General features: G+C 50.7%; 1 protein-coding gene across 1 annotated transcript; it reads left to right on the top strand.

Annotated features, from left to right (window-relative positions):
* The first annotated feature begins 12,924 nt into the window (after positions 1 to 12,924).
* HOXD4 (homeobox D4) lies at positions 12,925 to 14,055 on the top strand. The gene is made up of 2 exons (XM_064718420.1): positions 12,925 to 13,342; positions 13,751 to 14,055. The coding sequence occupies exons 1-2, from the start codon at positions 12,934 to 12,936 to the stop codon at positions 14,053 to 14,055; spliced, it is 714 nt and encodes a 237-aa protein (XP_064574490.1). The 5' UTR covers positions 12,925 to 12,933.
* The last annotated feature ends 1,385 nt before the right edge of the window (positions 14,056 to 15,440 follow it).

The following is a 15,440-nucleotide window of genomic DNA, read 5'->3' as shown; positions in this document are numbered from 1 at the left end:
CGTTTGGCAAGAAACGGATCCTTCGGCACAGTGCCGTGCCCCTCTTTATGCGGTTCCGCGACGGCTTGCCCCTCTCTCCGCGCCCCCGCGCGGATCTCCCGCGCCCCCGCCGTGCTCGTGGGGCTCCGCCACCGCGCCCGTGGCGCGCAGGCCGAGGGCAGGCGGGACCGGAGCCTCAGTAAAAGCGCAGCGCGCAGGCGAAAGAAACATGGCGCTGGGAAGCAGTATGTGCAAAATCCGCAAGGAATTGCAGTAAATTCCTTTTTGTTTGAAGAAAATTTACAACTTGGTAATAGACCTTTTTATGACCTATTTGGGCTCGTCATTGGCTGCGGCTGGTCATGTGCAGGCAGCGAGCGCTTTCATGGCCTTTTCCTGATTTCCCTGGCGAATTTCCCCCCGCATTCTGCCTTCAGAGAGCCTCAGCCCCTCTTTTTCTAACCTTTGTCTAGGCTGAGGTGTATGGCAGTCGCCCTCATGTTTGTGCCCTGCTCCCCCAAAGCCGCGGCCGGTCCCGCCGCCGCCGCACTGACACTTGCCCGGCCCCGCGCCGCCTCCTCTCCCGCGCCCACGGAGGGATGCGCGGAGACCCGCGCCCGCCGCCCCGCCGCCCGCAGCCCCTCGCTCGTCTCCCACGGTTCGACGCCCCCGCTGCCGCTATCTCCTCCGGCACACGGATTGCTACACGGGCGCAAAATGGATTACAGCGACCCTCCCGGGCTTCTCCGCAGGCGGGCAATGCCTCGAACTGGTAAGTACTGAGTTCCCCTCGGGCTGGTGGCCGGTACTCCGCGATATGCGGCACGGCACCGGCTCCTCTGTCCTCCTGTCCCTCTTCATCACCTGTCCCTCGAACACCCTTCTTCTTCCATTTAGTATTGCTATTACTATTATTGCCGCTATGATTGCTGTTGTTGTTGTTGCTATTGTAATTATCGTGGTGTTATTATTACTAATAGTGGTTGTGGGCATGCTGCAGAGTGAGAGCGGCTGTTGCGCGCCGTCTCTCGTGGAAAATGCGCCGCGGGCCGCGATGTCTGGGTGTTCTGCGGTGAGGGGCGGAAGGCTGAGGCGCGATGCCCGCAGGCAGTGCCTCGCCTGCCCGTGGGGCTTCTTCCGATATAAGGCCTTCTGCTTTTGCGATAGTTTTTTCGCCCTGCCAGCCTGAAGCGTGCTGTGGTGATGCTGTAGTATGTTTCCCCCAGGGCGGAAGGGCAGCCGAGTAACTTTAAAGCCTAACAGGTGTTTTCGCAGGAGAAGCGGGGCCAGAGCTCCCGCGGGGGCGGAGGGCGCGGGGCGGCTCCGCCGAGCCGGTCGAGCCGGGGGCTGTGCCCGGGGCCGGTCCCGGGAGCCCTCCCCTGCCCCGCAGGGACTTTTTCTCGCATCCTTGTCCCGCTGCGGCGCGGAGCCAGGGCTGCGGCTCCGAGCTGCTCGCTGGGCGGCACACGGGCCGGGCTCGGCTGCCGGAACGCGGGGGCGGCTGCGCGGAGACGCGGCCAGGCGCGCACGGCCGCAGTAAGCCACTATCCACGTGGAAATCATCGGGGGCTACATGGAGGACAAACTCTAGGAGATAAACCCAACAACAAATCCTTGGGTTTATTTTAAAATGTGTCGAGGGGATAGAATAGCTAACTATTCCTGCGTTACCCATATGTGTATATACATATTCACCTTACCTATATTCATACATATACATCGTATCCACACATCCATTTCTCTCTGCACAACACATACTCTTTGGGAGTATGTTGTTGCGAGAGTATATATGCTTTACTCATTCCATCTTATTTCCGAACTGTGAGTGCACGGTGGAAAAGCCGCCGTTTGGTGTTTAGCGTTCACATCGATGCTCGGTGGCTGCAGGGCACCGTGCTGTTGCACTGCAGGAATTCACCCACTCGCCATTTACCCCGAAAGCAGCCAGCTAATTAACGGCAAAGCAGAACGCCCGGCTACACAATACACGGCGAGGGTGGAAATGTGCCAGTGGTGCCCCGATTACATGTTTTGAACCCATGGAAGAAATTGTTCTTTAATCCACCCCCGAGCACCCCGCAGCCTGCTGAGCCCGAGCCCCGCTGCAGTCAGCGATAGGATCCCTGTCCCCCACGCTCTGCCTGTTTGCACGAGCCGGCCGCCCTGCGCTCCTGCAGGACTTGGGGATTATTTGGGACGAATCGTTTTCAACATAGCAACAGTCTTCAAGAGTAACGTGGAAAATATGCGCTGCGTTAGGTTTCACTCTCAGAATCCCTCCTAGGTGACACAGTAATTATAGCTACTTGACTATAAATCTCTCCAAAAACTTCGGAAAATCTCGTCCTTGAGTTGTTTTGAAATTATTCGTAGCCTGGGGAAAAGAAAAAAAAACAAAAGCAGGATGTTCTAACGAATTCTAATATGTATGTGTGTGTCTGCGGGTCCATCTGCTGACACATACGGATATACACATGCATTTATGATTCCACTGGTTCATGTGGGAATTCGGCTTTTTTCTAAATGGCTTCCTTCCTGGCTTGCTTTTGCTCTTATTCCTTTCCTTATCAGATGTATGTGTGTATTTATTTATTTATTATTAACTTTCAAGTATACGTTGGTCTGCTCATGTTCTTAAACACGCCTATGGAATTGTAAGCACTCACAGCAAACAAATACGCCTTTATATATATGGCACATATATATATTTATATGTACTTGTTTATATATATGGCACATATGAGGACTGTATTTTTATATCTATTTATGCACCTATAAACATTGTATGAGTATAGCTGTGTTGGTGTGCTAAAGTTTTTGGAGTACAAGATTCACAGTCAAATTTCTTGCACTTGCTTCGTTTCCTGATTTGTTTGACAAAATTGTACTCTTTTTATTTCTTTCTTTCTTTCTTTCTTTCTTTTTTTCTTCTTTTTTTTTTTCTTTTTTTTTTTTAGTGTGTGTGTATGCGCGTGTTGAAAGGAAACAGCCGATCCCCAGTGCACCCTTTACTGACGCACGGGCAGTATGAAAACACCATCATCACAAAGCAGCTGGCAGGAAGCGGCAGCCCCCTGTCCCTGTCAGTGCCGGGGCACCGCTGGCACCCGCTGCCATTCGGGAAGCCAGGTTGGCTCCCTCTTAGCTGCTGCAGGTTGCATGGAAGAGAAATGCAGCTCTGTTCCCCCAGCCTGGCAGGGCTTTGGTGCAAGGAGGAGGGTGCGTTGTGAACTGCGGGCCCGGGAAACCTGATGGAACTAGGCAAAGATATGTATGTTGGTTTTGCGTTCTTAAGAACTGAAAATCTCGCCGATTCATTTTCTCGCTCCCCAAAAAAATATGATTCCCACAGGGTGTTGTATGTGCGCTTGGGACAGAAAAAGAAACCCGAACAAAGACGGTATTTCACCCCTCGGTTGGCAGGCAGCTGTTAAAGGTATTTACTGCTCTACTGCAGTGCGGCACTCAATGCTGCTGGAGCGGGAGAGGAAAAAACAGGAAGCGAAAGGAAAAGATGAGGCGCAATAAACATTGCAGCAGGTCGCGGAGGCCGGGCGGGGCGCGGAGGAAGGGTCCCTGCGAGAGACAAGAGGCAATAAAACTGCATTCAGCGGCAGCAGGCTCTGCCCGAGCCCAGCGCTCGCCTCCCATCAGGCGGGGGAGGGTGCGGCGGGAAGGGGAGGCGGCCCGCTGTGCCTGCCCAGCGCCCCACGCCCGGAGCCCTCAGAGCCGGAGCCTGCCAGGGTGCAGCAAGGGGCGGCGGGGTCCCCTCAGCGCCCGCCCGGCCTGGCTCCGCCGCCTCTGTCCGCGGGTGGGCGCCCGCCCCGACGGAGCGGGAGGCGCTCACCTGCCCGCGCTCCCCCTCAGGGCCGCCGGGCCGGGCCGCGGAGCCACCGCCGGGGGCGCGACAGGCCCCGGCCGCCGCCGCCAGCCCTCCTGTCTCACGGCCTCTTCCAGGAGAAGGCGCTCTAGGACAAGCCTGGCCGCTCTCCCCTTCGCGGGGCCAGGGGCCCGCCGCCCCCCGCCAGCCCCGGGACCGTGCCCTGCCGCCCGCCTGCCCGAGGCACAGGCCCACCGGCGGGAGGGGGACATGGGCGGGGCTCCACCGCCCTCCTCGGGAGCCTCAAGCCGCCACCCGGCTGTCCCACTCCCTCCAGGGCCGCGATTTCCCGTCTCACCCGGGTCCGCAGACCCCGGCGAGCCCTCGCTCTCCCCGCCTGACCCGCGGTGCCGCGGGGCTCCCCCCGTGTGCCCCGCTGCCCTCCCGGTCACCAGCCCGGCTTTGATGTCGGGCACCCGCCTCTTCCCTCCCCGTTCCTTTGATGCGGGTGCCAGAGCACCCTCCTTCCCGCCGGCTCCCTTCCCGCGGGCACGGCCCCCGGCCCCCGCGCACCCTCCCTTGCCTCCTGCAAGCCGGGGCCCGGCAGAGCTCCCTGCCTCCGCCTCTCCTGTTGCCTGCAGGCTTCACCTTCCCCAGCCGTGCCCGGACACGACCCTGGCGGCATCCACCCCCACGGGCCGTGCCTGCCCCGGCGGGGCGCTCCCACGGCCCCCGGCCTCCCCTCCCTGCCCCGCACTCCTCGCCCTCTTCCCCCGCGGACCCGAGGTGTCGCCGCCGCTGCCCCGTTTGATGTTGAGGCGCGGCTCGACGCCGCCCTGCCCGCTCCGGGCCTCCGCTGCCCCCGGATCTGCCTGCGGGCGTGGGGTGCTGCAGGCAGGGGACTTTGCATGCCCACATCCTGCTCTGCCAGGGCATGGGCGACGAGGTGACTCTTGAAAAGCCGGGGTTATGATAAAAGCGGAGGGGCAAAATGCGTTGGACGCTATCAAGGTGCTTAATAGGTCTTCAAAGTCAGAGATGGAGCCTGTAATTTTCCGGCAGTGTGGTCCTCGGGGTAGGATGCCAGTCGTCGTGTCTGTCAAGTCGCACTGAGAGCGATGGCGGCATGCACATGTGATTCTATTCCCCCAGCCTCTTTATCACAATTACCAGAGGGAAACCAATTGTTACTGTGTTATGTCATTACACCTCTTATCTGTCTCCAGACCATCAGCCCCAAATATGAAAACTTGCATAAAAGCCTAGAGAATGAACTGGCCAGAGCTTCAAAGTCAAATTTCACATCTGCATTTTAGAATAGGAAATGTGAAAATCGTTCTAATTCCCACTTCAAAAATCTCATGGCTAGAATTACTTAGTTACTGAAACATTTGTCTTGTCCTTAACTGAGAGGGAGCTGTATCTCAGTCATCAACTCCTCACTATCTCACAGCCTCATCTTTCACAGCCCCATGTCCTGGACACATGTGTCTGAAGCACATGCCCAGCCCGGGCCACCCCATTCGCCAGGGGCTGTCACTTCTGCAGCCTGGCTGCCATGCCACCTGCCTGTCCATGGCTCCTCTCCTCCTGCACATGCCAGGCAGTCTCTCATCTCCAAACTGTGGCCTTCTCTTGCCCACGAGACAGGCCAAGAGAGCTGAAGCAATCACAGACACTGAGAGAGGGATGTGATGCTCACAGCACTGCACAGGGCATGGAGCCCACCTATGGCTGCCTGGGGCCTGACCTGTGCCATACCCAGCACTCAGTGCCAGGCCTGGGGCAAACACACTCAATTTTGCATCCTACTTCTTGTCCCAAACTCTTTCTCCCACATTTTATTGCACTTTCTCATTACACCCACCCCTCCTGTCCCACCACTCAGCCTTTTCTTGCCCCTGTCCAGGTGTGGCCACTTTGGCTCCCTGCAGCTGCCTGCTGCTGAAGCCCTTCTTCCAGAAACCAGTGGGGGTGATGTATTTGGGGAAGAGGGCAGCTGGAGGCTACCACAAAGCCTGATCCAGGGCCCACCGTGGCCAGGCCCAGGGAGCTCCAGGGAACTTGTCCCTCTGCCTGCCCAGGACTGGGAGCACAGGCCGTGCACCAGCTGACAGAGACCCTGCAGTCAGCCCCATGCAAGGCAGCCCATTCCTTTTTCTGGGATGGCTGGCTGCAGCCCCTGGGCCTGATAAAGCTTCTCAGACCATGCACTGTGTCTGAAATGCCGCCTTGTGCACTGCCCCTGCCAGCTGTCCTGGGCAGGGGAGAGGAAAGGGCTCTTCCACAGCATAGGCCACTAAAAAACCATGAAGGCAATGCCTTGTGAGTAAGGGTTTGCAAAGAGCAAGAAAAATAGTGGAATGCAAAGCCACTCTGGATCATAAAGAAGGAGCAGGGAAGGACCTCGGGATGCCCGTTGTTGTCCGAAGGAAGAGAAATTGTTCAGCTGTGACTGGAGCCATCTAAAAAATACAGCGAGAACTGAGCTGGTCCTTTTGGGTGACTTCACAAGTAAGAGCAGACTCTAGCGTTAACAGGCACCACTCAGTTGGTGCCACCACCCAGCAGGAAATTGCATTTTGCTCGTTTTCCACAGCCGAGCCCCCGGGCGGAGGCGCACTCGCACCCCCGGGCCGGGCGAGCGGCCGAGTCCCCTCTGCAGGGGCCGGTCCCGGCGGGGCTGACACAGCTCCCCGCCCTCTGGGAAGGCACGAACCCTTCCTGGGATGCACCAGGAGTTGCTGGCCGCTCCGACGTCCCCATCTTAGCCATGATAGATTGGGAGCTGATGCCCGAGTTTCTTCATGCTGTGTGACTGCCTGGGACATTTGACTTCCTGTGCTCGGGCTCCTTGAAATTCTCATTTGCGAGCTCACACCCTGCTCCCTTCACACCAGGGCTCTTTTATTGCTTTATAACCGTCCTTAAACTTCCAGTCCTCAAAGATCTCATTGTGGCAGGCTTCACACTTTCTCCCTTTCCGAAGCCCTGTGCACTCACTCTTGGCAGCAGTTTGGTCACTTACAAAGGTCCCTCGGGTGCCCGGCGAACCTGCAGCCCCTGGCACAGCTCTCCCAAGCTTTGAGATGAATGACTCAAAGCCGTTTTGCAGGGGAGCCTCACCAAAATACCATAAACACCCAGGAAAGGGAGAAAAGGTTCCATCTTTCAGTTGGTTTGGGGTTTTTTGGTTTTGTTTGTTTTGAGGTTTTTTTGTTTGTCTGTTTTGGGTTTTTTTATTTTATTTCCTCCTAAAGATGTGCTTCCTTGTACCCCAAGAGCTGTAAAGAAAGGTTTGAACTGGTACCCACAGAAAACACGCCCGGCTCCTTTCCCAAGAGCACTTTGGGAGCGCTAAGTCCCCTTTGCAGCTTTTCCTAAAACACGCTCCTCAAAAAGGCCGGCATAACGCCATGCAGCTGAGCTTCCACCCATCCCCGCTATTCGACCCGGTCCCGTTTTATAGGACAGATTCAGAGAACCTTTATTTAGCGAATAAAAGTTTAAAGCTGAAGGTTATTTATGGTTCCACAGAGATAAGTCCTGAGTGGCTATTTAGAAGCACGTGATTCCAATAAACTTTGTTTTATGGCTTGAGAGTTGACAAGCCAAAATATAATTCCCACCATAAATTAGTTTAAGAGCATACAAGTGCAGATGCTTTCGTTCCTGGAAGCAGTAATCGGGAAAGTGTTAGCAGGGAAGCGTCGGCGGAATGCGACCGCGCAGGCACCTCTGCTCCCGGGTCCCCCAGGCCGCGGGGGGAGCGCACAGTAAGTCCGCAATCCGCCTCCCTCCGCCGCGCTGGGGCTCCGGGCCCGGGCACTCACCGGAGCGGGGCGGCAGCGCTGCCCGCCCGCCGCGGCTCCGGGAACCGGCAGGTACCCTCAGGTGCTGCGGCCGCGCCGGGGCCAGCCGGCTGCTCTGCCTGAGATTTCCGAATTTTATGGCATTTCTTAAATGGAGATAAGCTTTTAAAATTATTATTTTTAATTTTTTTAATAAAAGCAATTTATTTTAATAAAAATTGAAGATAAAAGGAAAGGCTCCATAAGGGTATGCTTAGTGCCAAAATACTGATATTAATCCACTCTCCTAGCAGACTATGAATGTTACCTAGAGTGGGCAGAACTTAAAAAAACAACAACAAAAAAAGAAATAATTAAATTAACAAGAAAGGTCTTAGGAACCTCTATGCAGTGAAGTATTGATACGGAGGCAAATGCTCTGTGTTTAATACAATAACTCGCCAAAATATCGTAGGAAGGCAATACAGGAGATGAAAAATCGCTAACAGAAAAGAACTCCCCAGTAGTATTTACTTTTAAATATATGACGAGTTTCAGGAGAATTAGACTAAACATGTGGGTTTGCTTCCCTGATGTGATCTTTGAATAGATTTAATAAAATATTTGAAGGAAAGTTGATTTGAAGTCAAATCTATCCTTCTATAATGCAAACAAAGGCGCATGTCTCGTGGTTACTGAGAGGTTAATTAGGTGATCCTAAAAGAGAACTATTTTGGGATAATCCGATATTTATTCTGATAAATTTATAGGTCTTTCTGTGTTTAGCACGGATATAATGCTGCATGGCGTATTTTGTGTGTGATGGTTTGGCAAAGGTGATCTGAATGCGACTGGATTCCCACAGAACAAAAAAAAAAAAAAAAAAAAAAGGCCTTTGTTATTCTTTTCCATCAGTGAAAGAAGGAGGTCTGACTCTTCATTTCTTTAGAAATTATCCCGTATAAAATTTAGACTATGAATATTAAAAGTGAAAGATCACACCCCAGGCACAGGGAAAGCGTGTATTCATAAAAAAACTGCCTGAACGCAACGTGGTCCTCATTTGGAAGGGGCTTCCATCCCACCACTCCTCTGCTTGCAGGATTTACCACCAGCTCCTCTCTGCCTTCATCTATCAAACGTGGTTTGTAATTGTGCTCCAGAAATATCACCCGTATGTGGAATACAACAGTAACAAACGTTTTTATTGCAACAGGTTCTGCAGCATGGAAGAACATCCACAGTAAGTAACCTTTTATTTCTTGTAGTTTGTGTTATTCGAAAATCCTGGTTCTTCCCTCCAGACCTAAAAAACCCGCAAACTACGATTCCTGGTGGATATTTCTTCCTTCTCCTCCACCACCCCTCCCCCCAAAAAAAAGAAAAAAAAAGAAAAAAGAAAAAAAGAGAAAGGACTATGTCAGCATGGGAAGGTTCTTGTGGAGTCAGTTTGTGGTACCATGTCATAATCCTGGCTGGCATTAAAAGCAGAGGTTCAGTCTCCTGGGGGTTTATTACAGGGCTGTACAGGTGTCGTCCTGCTTTTAAGCACTCCAAAGCAATTAGCAGCGTTTCCATTTTAACTCGGCGGGACTGTACAGCGCCTCCCTGTGCAGAATCCAGACGGATCACGTTGTATCCCAGCACCTCATAACCTTGGCTACTCCCACTCTTTTCTGCAGACGGGATCCCAAGCAGAGCTGTGCCTGCTTTCCGCTGTTCCCCTCGTTTGGCACAGGCGGGTGGCGGGGTGAAAGAGGCGGCAGGGGCCAGGGCGGTTGGGGCTGGCGAGCCGGGGCAGCCCAGCTGCAGCCCGGTTCTGCGGGCAGTAGGGCTGGTCTGCTGGTGCGAGAGGTCTCGGGACAAGGGAGACTCTAACGCGGATTTAAAATGCTGTGAAGGCACGGAATAGAATGGGTATCAGAGCTTAGCAGGGCAATCTTTTACTGTAGGGGTTTTCGCATCCCAGATGGTCCTGCCTGAGCTGCGCCAGGGGGACCGAGGGGAGGGCAGAAGATCAGTGTGTATCTGGAGCTGCTGTTGAACCTTTCTGGCTCCAGTGAGGAGCTGGGTGCATTGGTCCTGGTCCTCCAGGCTGGGACCGGCTTGTCTCTCAAAGAGGGAAAGAAAGACTGCGGTGTTTGGAGATGCATTAGGTTGTACATCGCCCTTCCCGTTTCTGGCAGCCCGGCTCTGACCCGGAGCATGTGAAGGAGAGGAGTGTTTGTGTGTGTGTTTGTTTGCGTTTCCTCGCTTCCTCTCCCTGTTTCCTGATAAATAATCTATTTCACTGTATGTGCCAAGCTTCTCCCGGTCTTTTTGTCTTCCATTGCAATATTGGTTTTCGAGTCCCATAAATACGAGCTAAAGAATCGCCTTCAGCGTTACAATTTTAATTGTGCTCCATAGGTAACTTTCCTTCCCCCACAGCTCAGTCCTGTGCTACTTAGACGCCCTTGGCATTTTATTCCAGGGTCGGCCCTAAATGTATGGATTACTTGTTTTCTGCCAACGTACATTTAGCATACTGATTATGAACCAGAATACAAAAAGCCTGATAGATCAAAAGTATTTTGTATGGGCAGTTGAACAGGAGGTGAATATATAACGCTTTTGTTCATCAATAACTCTTTGGCTTTGACCTGTCTGAGCAAGTCGTGCAATAAGGTGAAACGCAGGTCACAGCGTCTAACAAATATGAAAATGTGTAGTATTAAGCAGAACGGGGAGCTGCTGCTTCCCCAGCTCCCTCGCTGCTCCCTGGGCAGCCCTAGGCGGGCTTGTCCGCTCCCGGGGGCTGCCCCAAAGGAGAGCTCTCTTTGGGGGGCGGAGGGGAGTTACCCTGCCAGTTCAGCCGGGTGCTAAACAACCCCCGCGGGGGCGGGGGGGTGTCCCCTCTCCCCTCAGAGAAAGGATGCGAAAGCGGGAGAGATGCTGAAAATAGCTGGGTAGGGATTTGAAGAATCCGGGGGGAGATGAAGGATATAAAGTCGTTTTGGGTTGCACTTGCTGTGAAGGAGGCACCGCCGCAGTGGTAGGAAAGCAGACGTTTGAAAATAGCATCTCCCAGCTCAGGCACTTGGGAGCTGGAGGCAGCCAAACAACCCGGTGCACATCGCTCGGATAAGCGCAACACCCCCAAATCTGCCCTCCGCAGTGGTTGGATGTATCACACCCGCACCATTATTTGTCCTTATGGTGCCTGTTTTAAATAGTGGAAGGAGAAGAGGTTGACCGCAGGACAGCAGTGAGGAGCTGGGTCAGACACAATTCATGAACTTTTGTACTCCTGTGTGCCGCTGTCGACAAAGTAAAAATAATGAAACTTTGTGATATGTTTGTAAATGATTTCGGCTGACCTCTCGCCCTGCCCTTCACCATAAACGCTACGGCAGGGAAAACCTGGGAGGGTGCGAGGCTAAGGCTCGCAGGCAGATCGCGGGGATAATAGCTAGACCAGCATAATAGGATGAAGGTAAATTTGGAAACTCTCTTTTTCCCGAGAGCAACTAACTCCAGCTTTTAACCTCATCTTTTTCACCAACCGCTGCTTCTGTTGTCGGCTGTTTTGCTTCTGTTTCGATTTTTCAGAAATTCTTTTTTATTTTGGGGGAAATTCTAATTATGGAGAATCTTTTCAGATTCGTGTTAGCCTAAATATTTAAAGACTCCTAGCTAAATTACTTGAACCATTATCATTCTAAATAGCGCAATTTGACTGACCACGTCCATTTTCCATAGCGAGGACGTAAGTGGCAGAGAATTTAAAGAAAGCGGCAGGTCTTTCTGAGAATTTGGTAGGCGAAATTCGTCGCTTTGAATTGGTGGAGGGTCGTGTAGCTCTATTGCAGCAATAATAACAAGCGTGAATCTTTTCTGAAATCCCACCTTCCTGCAAATCTGTATTTCAGAACTGAGTCCCAGCAGAATAGTTTGCATTCCTCAGAAGACAGTAAGAGACTAAGAGAATTGCAAAGACCTGCTATAATGTAGATGAAAACAGAATGTTATTACGTTGTCTATATATACCCTGTAGAACCGAATTTGTGTGATATTCATATAGTCACAGATTCGATTCTAGGGGAATATATGGTCGATGCAAAAACTTCACCTTTCTGCAGATGGTTAGAAGTTAAAATACTGGCGGAGTCAAGAGGCATGTGCGTGCTGAACACTCAGAAATTATAAAAGTTTTGCTGCCTCCTTCCTATTTGCTAGGTTTTAGGACGTTTCTTAAAACTTCGGTTGTCGTTCAGTCCTAACTCTCACTGACAATCTTTGAATCTAAACAGTTAAATTCACCAGAAGTTACAAAATTTCTGGGAGAAAAAAAAAGATATTATCTACCAATCAGTGAATGAGTCTTTTATAAGATACTCATAAATTAGCTAGATATGAGAGACGTTAGCAAAATTTCCCTGTCAAGGGTCCAGATCGCATCAAAATATTTACGACAGCAGCAAAAGCAGCATTCGCCTCGCTGGAATGTATTTACTTGTGCTCCAGGAATGATATTGATGAATGAAGACCGAATTTATCTCATTAAACCCTTGATATTTTTAACCTAATTAAATGACGTCTCCAGTTCAATTGATTGAACTTTAGTGGTTAAAAGTGAACTCTTTCTTGCCATCTGTACGATTTTATATACATATATGTGTAGATTTAGAAATATACTTTGGCGTTAGCGTCTGTGCACGCATACGTTTGCACACGTATATTTTGAGGCTTGAAAGTGAATGAGAAGTTACTGATTGCCTAATTTTATTCAGCAGAACTAAATTCTGGTAACTTTTGGATGACCTCTGCTAGACAAAGACAGGACAGATCTATTGTACATCATATTACCCTCTTCTTTGATGGCTTTTCTTTCCCTCGCCTGCTTATCAGTTTCTTCCCTTTTAACCCCGCTTCAGCTCATCGCTCTGTATATTCCTTTCGATTCTTTTTCTTATTTTATTTAAAGCGAGGCACCAAGCCCCGGTGGCCATTCTGGCTAGCGGCTCGGACGGCAGGGCAGCATCCCCCGGGGCTGGGGAAGGCGGCTCAGACAAAAGGCTGTGGGCAGGGCAGCGGCCGCCGCCCCGGGGTACCCCCACACCTCCGGTACCTGGTTTGCGGGTGCGGCCCGCCGGAGAGGGGGGTCATTCGGTGAGAGGGATGTTATTGAGTGGAATCGCTGGAAATGCGGGGAAATGCGGCGGTGGGCGCCCGGCTCCCCATTGGCCGGGCCGGTCACATGCCCGCCTAACTTTATTCAGTTGACAGCAAGTAGGAGGGCTCTATGGCAGGGGAAAAAAAGACAACACGAGAAAAATTAGTATTTTCTACCTTCAGAAATTAATGGCCATGAGTTCGTATATGGTGAACTCTAAGTATGTGGATCCCAAATTTCCTCCTTGCGAGGAATATTTGCAGAATAGCTACTTAGGCGAGCAGGGGGCCGAGTACTACAGTGCCTCGCAGGGCGCTGATTTCCAGCACCAGGGACTCTACCCACGGTCAAACTACAGCGAGCAGCCCTTTAGCTGTAGCAATGCCCAGGGCTCTGCCGGGCAGCCGCGGGGTCACGGACAGGAGCAATCCGGCCCGGCGAGCCACTTCCCCGGCCCAGCAGAGCATTGTCCACCGCCTCCAATGCCCAACCCGCGAGCCTGCAGCCAGCAGCCGGCCCTCAAACCCCCAAACGGCTCCGCAGTTAAGCAGCCGGCAGTAGTTTATCCCTGGATGAAGAAAGTCCATGTTAACTCGGGTAAGGATCCTCTTCTTACTTTGCTCTTCTCCCCTGCTTCCGATCGGCCTCAGCGGCGCTCTGCCGAGTCCCTGCCAGGCTCGTGGGCGAGCTTTTTAAGCCGAGGTGGCCAATTACACTCGCCATAAATTTTTATTGCCGAGGAAATAGGCCCTTGGCCATGCGGGGCTTGGGCGTGCAGGAGAAAACTCCATTTTAGGAGCCTTCTAGAGGCTCCCAGCCTACCTAGCTGCGTGTGCCCGTAGTGCCTGCCTCAAACGAGGGGGGAAAGCAGCAGCCCGGCCATTGTAAGCGACTGGGACGAATCCAGCTCGGCCACATGCTCGCAGCTCGTAAGGTTTTCTTTTGTAAAGTCGGACCGGCAAGTCAAGATTAGCTTTGTAAAAGTTCTCCGTATTTTTTTCCCAGTGAATCCCAATTACAACGGAGGGGAACCTAAACGCTCCCGCACAGCTTACACCAGACAGCAAGTCCTAGAACTGGAAAAAGAATTTCATTTTAACAGGTACCTGACCAGGCGCCGCCGTATCGAGATAGCCCACACTTTGTGTCTCTCTGAGCGCCAGATCAAGATCTGGTTTCAGAACAGAAGAATGAAGTGGAAAAAAGATCACAAACTGCCCAACACGAAGGGCAGATCTTCTTCCTCTGGTTCAAACCCCCATTTACAAACTGGTTCCAAGGACCATCAGACTGACTTGACAACTTTGTAGAAGAGGTGAAATTTTCCATTTCATCCTTCGCTTCTGACCAGTACTGTACATAACTGACACTGCCCAAGCAGAACCTGCATGTAGCAGCTAAGGACACGAGAAACTGTCATCTTTCTTTAAGGTACTGTTGTACAAAGGAGACAAAATGACGCTACTTTGGACTTTATTTTATTTGCCTCTGCTAGCACAACCTAAAAAAGGAAAACAAAAAAAAAAGGAAAGAAAGAGAGAGGGAAAAACAAACAAACAAACAAACCATCATGCAGGCAGTGGGAATTGGGAAAATATTAAATGAGACCTTCTGTCCTTAAAAAATAATAAATCATTGAAAATGAAACTGTCCTGTGTTTCAGTTTTGAATTCTGAAGATTGGATGCTTTATTCTAGGATTTATACTTTTAATTGTCTTTTTATCCCATGCAATTTCGGGAGGATGCATTTTGGGCAAGTTGAGGACAGGAAATTCATAGCATAGTCTTTTATTCGAACATAAAGACTAGTAATTGTGAACTTTTTTTTTTTGTGCTGCTTTACTTTCTCGGTGTAATGAAAATTCTTGCTCATTTCCATAACGTCTCAGAAAGTGTGCATAGAAATGAAGTGAAAACGGGTTATTTTATGTTCTGGTAATGTTAGTGTATTTATTTATTTGTTGCATAGAAGAATGAAGACAAAAAGAAAAATAGTCAAACCAAAAACGAGGAAGGGGAGCTGGAATATAGAATTTTTCCTTCCCAGTCTCATGAACACATATGTAATGTTTACTTGTCTTGAACATACATAACTTTCTTGTTCCCCCCCCCCTTGTTTTTAAATTTCCATCTTTGTGAATAGGAAAAGTGTCCCGGCTTCTTACCGTGTGCCATCCAGAGCTAACAGGCTTGAAATCTGTTTCCAAAGTCTGCTCTGTTCAGCGCTGTGCTTTAAACCATCGATACCTCATTTAAAAATGGAAAGAAAAAAGGGAAAAGAAAGAGGCGAGGCCACAAAATAAACAACCCCACAAAAAAAAACAGCAACCCAGACTGAAAAATTAATGTAATTTCTGATGTAAACTGAGCCATTCAAAGCTGAAAGCTGAACACATTTCTTTCAACTGGATTTTAAATTTATTTTCTGCTAGAGAGACATAGTCTATGTGGGTTGCTGGTTTGTTTTGTTTTGGGTTTATATTGGGTTTTTATGGCTTTGGTTTGTTTAGTTTTTAGGTTTGGGTGGGTTTTTTAAGATTGGGTAGGTTTTTTTGTTTTGTTTTGGTGGGGTTTTCCTGGTTTTGGTGGGGATTTTTGTTGCTTTTTTTTTTTTTTTTTTTTTTTTTTTTTTTTTTTTTTTTTTAGAACAGTGATTGCTTTTAAGCAAACTATGACACATGACTGCAATGGCTG

The sequence above is a fragment of the Zonotrichia leucophrys genome, chromosome 7 (genome assembly GCF_028769735.1).
Source record: "Zonotrichia leucophrys gambelii isolate GWCS_2022_RI chromosome 7, RI_Zleu_2.0, whole genome shotgun sequence".
Taxonomy (NCBI): domain Eukaryota; kingdom Metazoa; phylum Chordata; class Aves; order Passeriformes; family Passerellidae; genus Zonotrichia; species Zonotrichia leucophrys.
This window is presented reverse-complemented; position numbering and strand designations above follow the sequence as displayed.